This window comes from Patiria miniata, unplaced genomic scaffold (genome assembly GCF_015706575.1).
Source record: "Patiria miniata isolate m_02_andy unplaced genomic scaffold, ASM1570657v1 HiC_scaffold_1, whole genome shotgun sequence".
NCBI classification, from domain to species: domain Eukaryota; kingdom Metazoa; phylum Echinodermata; class Asteroidea; order Valvatida; family Asterinidae; genus Patiria; species Patiria miniata.
The window spans coordinates 9,118,268-9,128,310 of record NW_024037047.1 but is presented as its reverse complement, the minus strand read 5'-3'; the positions used below and the strand labels follow the sequence as shown (position 1 = coordinate 9,128,310).

Sequence of the window (10,043 nt, the reverse complement as noted above, 5' to 3'; positions counted from 1 at the left end):
TGTGAAATTATGCTTAGTCCAATGGTATGGACTACTGACTCTAAATCTGAAGGTTGTGGGTTCAAATCCAGGGTGGAAATTTTTAGATTTTAAAATTTTATGTCTTTTTGGGTAAATTTAAACTTCATAGTTAATTTCGTAACCACTAAAAAGTGTGAAATTATGCGTAGTCCAATGGTATGGACTGCTGACTCTAAATCTGAAGTTTGCGGGTTCAAATCCAGGTTGGAAATTTTAGATTTTAGATTTCATATATTTTTGGGTAAATTGAAACTTCATAGTTAATTTCGTAACATTTAAAAATTGTGAAATTACACTTAGTCCAATGGGATGGACTTCTGACTCAAAATCTGAAGGTTGTGGGTTCAATTCCAGGGTGGGAATTTTAGATTTTAAAATTTTGTTACTTTTTGGGTAAATTAAAACATTATAGTTAATTTCGTAACCCTTTACAAGTGTGAAATTAGGCTTAGTCCAATGGTATGGACTATCGACTCGAAATCTGAAGGTTGCGGGTTCAATTCCAGGGGGGGAATTTTAGATTTTAAAATTTATTTCTTTTTGGGTAAATTTAAACATTATAGTTAATTTCGTAACCACTACAAAGTGTGAAATTATGCTAAGTCCAATGGTATGGACTACTGACTCTAAATCTGAAGGTTGTGGGTTCAAATCCAGGGTGGGAATTTTAGATTTTAAAATTTTATTACTTTTTGGGTAAATTAAAACATTATAGTTAATTTCGTAACCTTTAACAAGTGTGAAATTATGCTTAGTCCAATGGTATGGACTACTGACTCTAAATCTGAAGGTTGCGGGTTCAATTCCAGGGGGGGAATTTTAGATTTTAAAATTTTATTTCTTTTTGGGTAAATTTAAACTTGATAGTTAATTTCGTAACCACTAAAAAGTGTGAAATTATGCTAAGTCCAATGGTATGGATTGCTGACTCGAAATCTGAAGGTTGTGGGTTCAAATCCAGGGTGGGAATTTTAGATTTTAAAATTTTATTACTTTTTGGGTAAATTAAAACATTATAGTTAATTTCGTAACCTTTAGAAAGTGTAAAATTATGCTTAGTCCAATGGTACGGACTGCTGACTCAAAATCTGAAGGTTGTGGGTTGAAATCCAGGGTGGAAATTTTAGATTTTCAAATTTTATTACTTTTTGGGTAAATTAAAACTTCATAGTTAATTTCGTAACCTGTAAAAAGTGTGAAATTATGCTAAGTCCAATGGTATGGACTGCTGACTCGAAATCTGAAGGTTGTGGGTTCAAATCTAGGAAGGGAATTAAAGATTTTAAAATTTTATTTCTTTTTGGGTAAATTGAAACTTTATAGTTAATTTTTTAACCAATAAAAACAGTGGAATTATGCTAAGTACAATGGTACGGACTGCTGACTTTAAATTTTAAGGTTGTGGGTTCATATCCAGGGTGGAAATTTTAGATTTTAAAATTTTATTTCTTTTGGGTAAATTGAAACTTGATAGTTAATTCCGTAACCACTAAAAAGCATGAAATTATGCTTAGTGCAGTGGTTCAGACTGCTGACTCTAAATCAAAAGGTTGCAGGTTCATTCCCACGCTGGGAATTTTAGATTTCAAAATTTTACTACTTTTTAGGTCAATTGAAACTCTACAGTTAATTTTGTAACCACAAAATAGTGTGAAGTTGTGCTTAATCAAGTAATACGGACTGATGACCCTAAATCTGAACTTCTGAAGGTTGCTGGTTCAAGTCGCACAGTTGGAGTTTTAGATTTTAAAATTTTATTAATTTTGAGGTCAATTGAAATTTATATTTTTTTCAAGTTTGAAACCAGTCCACACTTCTAGTCTAGCAAAAGCCAAAAAGTAAAAAAGCAAATACTTTTAGCTTGAAGCAAATAGTGAAAGCATTTGCTCTCATTTTTATTCATGCAAATAAAAGTTATGCTTAAAAATATGTAGTAAAAAAAAAGCAAATGCTAATTTTTATACATACGACCAAATGTTTCAATGTTAATCATAATTGCATCGTTTATGTTTCAGTAATAGATTTGAGGACCTACATGGATCTGTTTGGGCCTACAACGACGCCCATTCACTGAGCGGATTCGGGATTGCCCATCGAGAACTCGAAAAGATAGGAGAGACCAAGGCCAGTTGCTTTGGTAAAATTTTCATTCAGGTAAGACAAACTTCCATGAAGACTCAACTCATTAGTTCAAGTCCCCCCCCCCCCAACTAAGCCCTAAGACAACACTGAGTGTACACTGTTTACAAAATATGTCCGGTTTTATTTAGTTAAGTGGCTTTCAGGCTGTTAGTTCTCCCACATTTTAATGGTGGTCCCTCATTTGGCATGCTGTTGGAAAGAACCAATTTTCAACTTTTGTTCTTGTGAAAATCCTGTTGCGTGACATCACAGCCTGTGTTGTGATGTGAATGAGTTCTACCTGATTGATAAACGTGACCCGACTCAGAGGTGGCATGTCTTGGTGACAGTCCCTCGCTTGTCAGTTGGTACAGAATGTCATTTGGTGACAAGTGAACGTCCTTATCCAAAGTCAAGGAGTCATGTCCCACAGTATCTCCGGGGTTATCCACGATGTTGCCGAGCGGCTCCGAATCCTCCTCAGACGTTATCGTCATGACGACTGTCTGCTCCATGTTCCCAAGGGTGCCCTCCGAGGACGACATCATGGCCATGTGTGAGATGTCCTGTGATTGGTCAGCCAGGTCTGGTACCAAGACTGTAGATTCAGCTGCAGATTCCTCGGGGGCTGATTTGGATAATGCGCAGGCCTGAGTGTACAGCCGTAGCTGTGCTAGATGGTGGTGCAGCAGCTGGGTGTGCTCCTCAGACATGTGTTGCAGTAACTCTTGCAAAATGGACTGGTTCTAGCTGTTGTTGGTTAGATGTTTCAAACTGGACTTGTGAATCATGGACAGCTGCTGCTTGAGTGACATGTTTGTGTTGGACAAATACTCAACCTGGAGGGCAAGACGGATGGGCAGAGAAATTATTTGTTTACAGATGGAATTTTAATAGACCAATCCATTAGGCTCTGCCCCATGATGTGTAACCAATCACAACCATGACAGCGCACACCAAAGTCTGACATTTATGCACTTCATGATGTGTGCAGTTGGAGCATGAATGCTTATGAAGGCACATGTGTTGTTACCCAGTTATTTAGTGCAACTAGAGTTTGAGTGAAACCACGAATCCTCTACACAAGGATAAACGACACATCTGAGCTTGTGTACAAAATGTGTGCAACGGTTTGTCTGCATTTATCATAAGCAGCGTCAGCGCATAGAACAACGTAGAACGTGTAGAAAATGTAGAGCAATGACAACAACAGTGCACACCATGATCGCCCACAGCCATGACAGCTGGCATCCTAACAGAAATCTGACCACTGAAAGAACGCAGTCGCATTAGTGTGCCTGCATTAGTTCTGATCAAGGTATGTCCCCCCTCCCACTTTTGAGAAGCGATTGACGCCCTTGGTACCTGTTGCACTCAGGGAACAAGATCCAAACTCATTCTTAACCAAGACCAGATGGAATGCCCACTCACCTTTGTACGAAGCCTTTCTATAGTGCCTTTCATCCTGTGCTCTGTCTGGGCCAACGTGGTCTGCTCCTCCTCAAGAGTCTTCTCCAGACTTTCCTTCTCCTGCAGCAGCAGCGACAAGTTGTGCTCTGTGTAGCAAGTCTCGTCCTCCAAATCCCCTTTGCTTCCCTCGTCTGGTATCTCAATAAGGACAACTGTTTACGAGAGGGAAAGGTTAAGTAATTATCCTGGATAATAATTCCTGTAATAATGAAAGTCGCTCATCAAAAGGTCACTCCAGGTGTGGGCTACACAAAGAGGGGAAATGACGGGAGGAGTTTTTGGAGTGGAAAGGTTGACATATATGTTGCACTGGAAAGGGACAGATAATATGTAGCGGTAAAAACAGGATACAGGCAAGAAAGACCCCAGTGATGCAGTGCGTGTCAAGAACATGTAATTCCTTGTAGCTGGGTGTAAGCAATCACTCACTTTTTAACCATATTCCTAACATTAGGTGGGCAAGGTGAAGGACAAATTCCAATATTTAATTAACTGTTGAAGTCCGCTTTCAAAATGCACTGCCACCCTGACTCATTAAATTTTCTAAAATCCATCAATTTAAAAACACCAATTCCAATTTGTAAAATCCACTGTCAATATGGCCCTCACCCGCCCCAACCCCCTTAAAAAAATGCTGAAATTTTGGTTGTTGTTTTGTTTATTTTATTGACCAAACAAGTGCAGGAGTGAAGACAGCTGTTTTAAACATGCTGTTGTCTACCCATTTCCTTCTTCCGTATGGATTCATGATATATCAATTGTGGGGGTGGGGGGGGGGGGGGATAAGAGTTCTTCCTTGTATCAAATGCCTCCCCCTTGGCTTTTTGGTCAGCTTTTTCTAATTATCCTTCACTGCTGGTGGCATTATCCACCTTAACCTCTGGGTAGATGCTGAAGGATTCTTGGAGGGTCAGGGTTAATATTCTTACCATCTTACCTTCCCCATTGGCAGTGCTCTGGCTCGGATCATTGATGCAGGCGTACTGGTACTGCTGCCCGTCAGTCTGCTCAAAGCCCCGGGGATGATGTGTCTGTCTCCGATGGCTGCTGTGACTGGGGGACTATGAGGTGTGTTACCAGGCTGGTACTGTTGGGTGCTGGGTCGGTGTATGTGGTGAAGATCTGGTTGACATACTGGGTAAAAATGGTGGAGTGAAGTCGTTAAGGTTGATAAAATGAGACTTAAACCAAAAGATTCAATTTACGACACAAACGTACAGTGATAAAATTAGGTTCACAATTAATTATTATAAAAGGCACGAAGTGTTGGCATTTGATATAATCCACCCAAATCCTTGTAGAACTACCATACCTGCTCACAAGGTACATAAATTTCAACTGATTACAATTATTTCATGGGTTTTTTTTCCATGCAAATTCAAGGGGACCATTACATTACAGCAACAGCATACTCAGTTGTCTTGAAGCAGCACTGAAACTGTGAAGGCTAAAAATAAGTGCATTTTCAAACATTTTAAGCCAAAAGGTGTGTCTAATCATTCTCAAAAGAATGGATACTTGAGTCAAATGTTTGATTGCGAAATTTATTTCACAGAGTCTTTTGACCCTAAATCCCTAGCATGATTTACTAGGAACCATACCCATCCTGGCAAATTCCAACACCATATGGGAAACTGAGCACACACATATTTCTGACTTTGATTCTGGAGGTGTGCCAACCCAATGTAAAAGACTGTCAGTTTAGGGGTACTGTACCCATCCTGACAGATTCCAACAAAACATGTCGTTGGAGTTTGATGGGTTGAGTTCTGTTATGGTTAAAGCTATAAATAAGTCCAATGAGTTTAGGAATTCAAGCATCAGGAATTTACAACATTTTCTGAGTGAACCATGGTAGTTTAACCACATGTGAAAACATTGATCAGCTTTATTGATGCAATTTAAAAGGAATAAACGTGCGCTTGGTCGGTTTTAATCCGAGCCGAAGGTGAGGGTAATTATCAGCACCCAGACTCCAACCAGTTTTTAAACAGAGTGATTAATACCGACGTCCAAGCACATATTTATTCCCATTCATAAATACTTTTTCGGTAAAAGAATTCAAAACTTTTTGGTAAAAAAACCCCGATTTTGTTCAACAAGTTGACTTCATGTTTTTTAAACACCCCTCTATAGCTAAATAATGGAGTGTCTAGCTCGCGAGTAAGATGTACACAACTCCTTTTATGGAGATTGGCGTGTGCGTTCGCATGTACTGCGTGATGTCGTGCAAGACGCACCTGGAGATTGCGTTGTTAATTTAGGACTTCTTCTTCTGTTGTACATGTATGTCCTTAGACTTGCAGCTCTGTCGAGGTGAGCCAGGCCAGTGTGTCATCCTCCAGATTGATCAGGCGGCCAGTGTTTTGAGCAGGTGGTGATGATGTGGTCTACTGTCTGGATTGGTTCTCTGCAGTCGCAGGAAGTGCTGTCTGCCAATCCCCAGCTTTTCATGGATGTACCATAGCATCCGACTCCAGTCCTCAGAAGGGTCGTCCACTGCTTTCGTGGGAGGTCTTGACCGCACACATCCTTAGGGTCGTTTATGAAGCGGTGTAGCCTAGGTAGATGGTTCTGCTGAGGTCCACCAGACTCTCCAGCTGGTTTTACCCAGGCGACCTTAGAGACGTCTGCTGATGTCGTGAGCAGCTTGTGGGCGTGTGTGGCAAACAGCCTGGAGCCTTGCTGGTCTCTAGCCGTTGGATGGCCAACTGGAGTTTGTGTGCCGTGAAGTCGCCTGAAAGGTTGGGATCACACCCCTGCGCATGGCACAGCTCCTTGACTCGCCGATGGGACTCTAGTAAAGTTCTTGTTCGCGTTGGGGAAGCGACAGTTGCTCAACAGCTGATACGCGATGGAATTTGCAGTAATTGGACATTGTGTTGGGGTTGTGGACCTACCCGTGAGTTGTTGATGGTTTGCCATGCCCAACAGCTGGAATGGGTGAAATCCATCGATTCCACAGTCTCTGTCCATCTCTGCCTTCATTTCTCATAGAGCCTACCGAAAAGATCATTGGCTGCTTTATCCCTGTCTTCGTTGGTCGTTGCTTCTTCATGGGCGCAAAGTAGATCTTCACACTCGCCATCCCAGCAGGGGACGTAGGCCGTGAATGATGCCGTGGACGATGCAGGATCTACAACACCGCAATATTTTAAGACCTGGGGAGGGATACAGGAGAGGATTGGTTTGGCAATTTTGACAAAAGCTGACAGCTATATGCACTTTGACAAAACATGAACTATGGATCTTTTTATATGGTTCTCTTGCTATAACAGGCACAAGTAAGCTATTGACCTGAGTTAGGACTCTTGTTGAGGCAGGCCGGATGCAAAGCTTTTCCCAAGACACAGTCGGCATTTGGGCATGGCCTTGACAATTGAGTTCATCGAACACTGATATCTGCTAAGAATAACCAGCCCAGGTATCTGTCAATTTCATAAAACTCCCACAAATGCCACTACCTTGTGTCCTGCTGTCCACTACCTTCAACTTATCTTAATTCAACTCACAATCCTTTTCACAAACACGGACCACAAGTCATCTTGTAGCATGACTCATGATCATGAACAGAAAGTGAAAACATTGTCCTTAACCTAAAACTTATTTCTTGGGATCCAGTCACAAGTATGCAAGAGCTTGGTCTTGTTCCCAAATGCAAACTCACCCCCAAAGTTGATGCCTTTATCCACGTGCTTGACCCTGTAGTGTGCCTTGAGGAGAATCTCATCAGTGAAGAGACTTTCCTGGGAGCAGAATGGACAGTGCAGATGCGGAGCCTTCATCAAGGAGTGGCTACACTCCCTGTCTGTGCATTGTATGGGCGTCCAGTCTGCCTCAGCGCCTTTCATTCGCACTGATGGATGCGCCTACAGTTGCAAAAAAAAAAAATGTAAATGTATGAAACGGCAACACCAATTAAATCTTCACAGAAGTTTTCAAAGTGGAGAGGGGGAAACAAATTAGGCCAAATAAAAAAAAAAAACATGTCTAGCGTCCCCGCCTGCTTCCTTTATGGAGGCTGCCTCCTTAGGTTTTTTTTTTTTTAAACCAATTTTTTGTTAAAGTTTTCAATAGTGACATTAGTTTGGCCTCTTAAATTGTATCTGTTGCATCATGGAGCTATAAACACATTTCAATATAAAGCTGGTATGTAATTTGCTGAGTCCAATGGCGGCCATTTAAAAAAAAAAATGGCAGCCATCTTGATGAAAAATAGCCCGGTTGGGCGACCATTGGGGAGGAAAAAAAAAAAGAAGGGTCTCCTGCTTCCTTTTTTTCAAAAAGCAGGACCCTAAGGCCAAAAAAAAAAAGTCTCCGGTTTCTGGTATGGAGCTTGCCCCAAAAGTGGTGCGGCGACGCGGCTTTTTTTTTTTTTTTACCTGTTTTTTTTTTTTTTTTTGGCTTCAAATGTCGGCTGATGACTGCAAATGGTGCCCGACTAAACTTAGTGCAAATATATGGGAGTCCAGAGAGGCCACATAAAGCTTATTCTCGATCTTAACCCCCTTCTAAAAACACGTTAAAATTGTGCAGCAGCAGGATTCCAGTCAAACCAGTAAGTTTGGCGGTTTTGAGACATCATCTTGTATTGAAAAAAAAAAACTTTTTCATTTTGCCGACGCGCATGGCTACAGCGACGCGCGCGCATACCAGAAACCGGAGACTTTTTTTTTTGGGCCTAAGCATATTCTTTTTGGAAAGATTCCCACATCTGGCCATCACTTGTCATCCTGTGCACAATGAGACTGGTCTGAAAATTTCTAAGTGTTTTCTCAGTAAATACCCCAATAAATTCCCTGCTAAATTTGACATACTTTCTGATGGCTGATAGGTCACTGAGGGAAAACATTATTGATGGCCAGATATGGGAATCTTTCCAAAAAAGTCCTACTAGCAGTGGCACTAGCCATAGGGGTAATCCTTACTTTTAGGACACCTCTATTTTTTACGAGTTCTGTTCAAAACTGACTTTTGCAGATGTCTGTCCAGTACCAAAGTGACTTTTGCAGGCTAAAGCAGTCTTTAGAAGTCAAGAAGGTGTCATTGCCCATTGTTCAGATGTGCCAAGAAGTATCAGAATGTCAATTTTGAGTGTCATTTAGTCAACTGTTTCGGTGAGTCTTTCCCTTCCTATAGAGGAACGGGGTCCTAAAAGTAAGGATTACCGCCATAGGGATAGCGAGCAGCAGCCATTCAATATTGTGAAGTGTCCGGAAACTGGGCGATTTCACATTTTGCTTTTTGTTTAAAAAAAGTCATACGAAGAGCAAGAGGTGTCCAACTTCAAAATATAAATAATTTTCCAGAATATCTTGGGTACCTACCACATGAATAGCCATATTCAACAACTCCTTTGCCTTGAATAATCACATAAATAAATTCTGGGGGGAAATGTCAAGGGGAAAAACTAACGTTCGGTGTAAACAGCGCCCTCCAGGAAAAAAAAGAAAAATGTGGGTTTAAAGGGTTTTCCAAAATTCGATTTATTCCCATGCGGGTTGTTCTATTAAACCAATTTGAAGAAGAATAATTATGTAATTTCCACACAGCTACTCAGAAAGCGTGGGGTGTCAAATAAGAAGAGACAAATAGGTATTATTGGGCTTCCGTTACGGCAGACGCAGGCATCTCGTTAAAAAAAAGAAGGATGCCAGTTCAATGATGAAGCTGCGAACCTGCGACGAAGGCCGAGGTTTCGAAACAGCTTGCATGTGAGGGACACATGAGGGCAGCATTCAACAACATAAACACGCGACTCTTGACACGTGCTTGAAAATCTGGCGCTACCCGTATTCTTCCGAGTGGCTGAAAACTTTCTTATTAAGTCAGTATCAGTACTACAAGTTTGTTTTAATTAAAGGTAACATTAATTTGGTTGTTTTAATAGCTATTGGTGAAATCTGCATTATTTTATTTAGTGAAACGTCGCGCAGAAGTAGCCGTCATGGCCGCACTCCCGTAGTCCGTAGACGCACTGGCACTGCGTTTACAACGTTATTGATTAATAGCGTTGTATCATTGTATCTAATTCGTCATGTGTGTTCGTGAAGAGTTTGAGATGCTGGAAAAAAGTCCATACTGGGGTACCACTCATATTCCTTAATATGACCTGAAAAGTACCAAACATTGCCAAAAGTTGTAAATCTGATGAAGAAACACTGTTTTAAGGAGAGCAAACATTCTTTGATAATACGTGTTCTGTCATGGCCCATAGACTTTTAGCCCCACTAGTGTGGCCGTCGGTATGCTGCGCTGAACCTAAAGCCACACACCGTGGTCCGCGCACTACTGAGGACGTTTTCATAAAATTTGCAGGGAATTTCTTACATATGGTTGTATTCTACTTAGCCCCATAAATGTGGCCTATTTACTGGACTGCCTCCGTAAACATAGGCCACACATCCACATGTACACAAATCGTGTCGACG

General features: G+C 41.1%; 1 protein-coding gene and 1 long non-coding RNA gene across 7 annotated transcripts in view; one reads left to right on the top strand and one right to left on the bottom strand.

Moving 5' to 3' along the window:
- Nucleotides 1-2,256: 2,256 nt before the first annotated feature.
- LOC119722121 lies at nt 2,257-9,040 on the bottom strand. 3 transcript variants are annotated; one of them, XR_005270410.1, is made up of 5 exons: nt 8,940-9,040; nt 7,280-7,481; nt 4,542-4,746; nt 3,574-3,764; nt 2,257-2,981 (listed from the first exon to the last, which is right to left on the bottom strand). XR_005270410.1 is itself a non-coding variant. In XM_038192159.1 (5 exons), the coding sequence occupies exons 1-4, from the start codon at nt 8,952-8,954 to the stop codon at nt 3,603-3,605; spliced, it is 576 nt and encodes a 191-aa protein (XP_038048087.1). In that variant the 5' UTR covers nt 8,955-9,038; the 3' UTR covers nt 2,257-2,981; nt 3,574-3,602. The 3 variants fall into 3 exon arrangements, 1 of the variants encoding a protein (XP_038048087.1); XM_038192159.1 differs by having other exon boundaries at nt 4,550-4,746; nt 8,940-9,038; XR_005270411.1 differs by lacking the exons at nt 7,280-7,481; nt 8,940-9,040 and adding an exon at nt 5,853-6,094 and having other exon boundaries at nt 4,550-4,746.
- A 19-nt stretch (nt 9,041-9,059) lies between these two features.
- LOC119722134 overlaps nt 9,060-10,043 on the top strand; it is a 36,421-nt gene continuing 35,437 nt past the window's right edge. For all 4 annotated transcript variants that reach the window (XR_005270416.1, XR_005270413.1, XR_005270414.1 and 1 more), the window contains exon 1: nt 9,060-9,475. This is a non-coding gene — a long non-coding RNA (uncharacterized LOC119722134). The remainder of the gene's footprint in view (nt 9,476-10,043) is intronic.

Coding starts and splice junctions, on each gene's coding strand:
- LOC119722121 (XM_038192159.1), bottom strand. Junction 4,747..7,279: donor TAAAGGCATCAACTTTGGGG/GTGAGTTTGCAT, acceptor ATTTTTACCCAG/TATGTCAACCAGATCTTCAC. Junction 3,765..4,549: donor GAGCACTGCCAATGGGGAAG/GTAAGATGGTAA, acceptor TCTCGTAAACAG/TTGTCCTTATTGAGATACCA.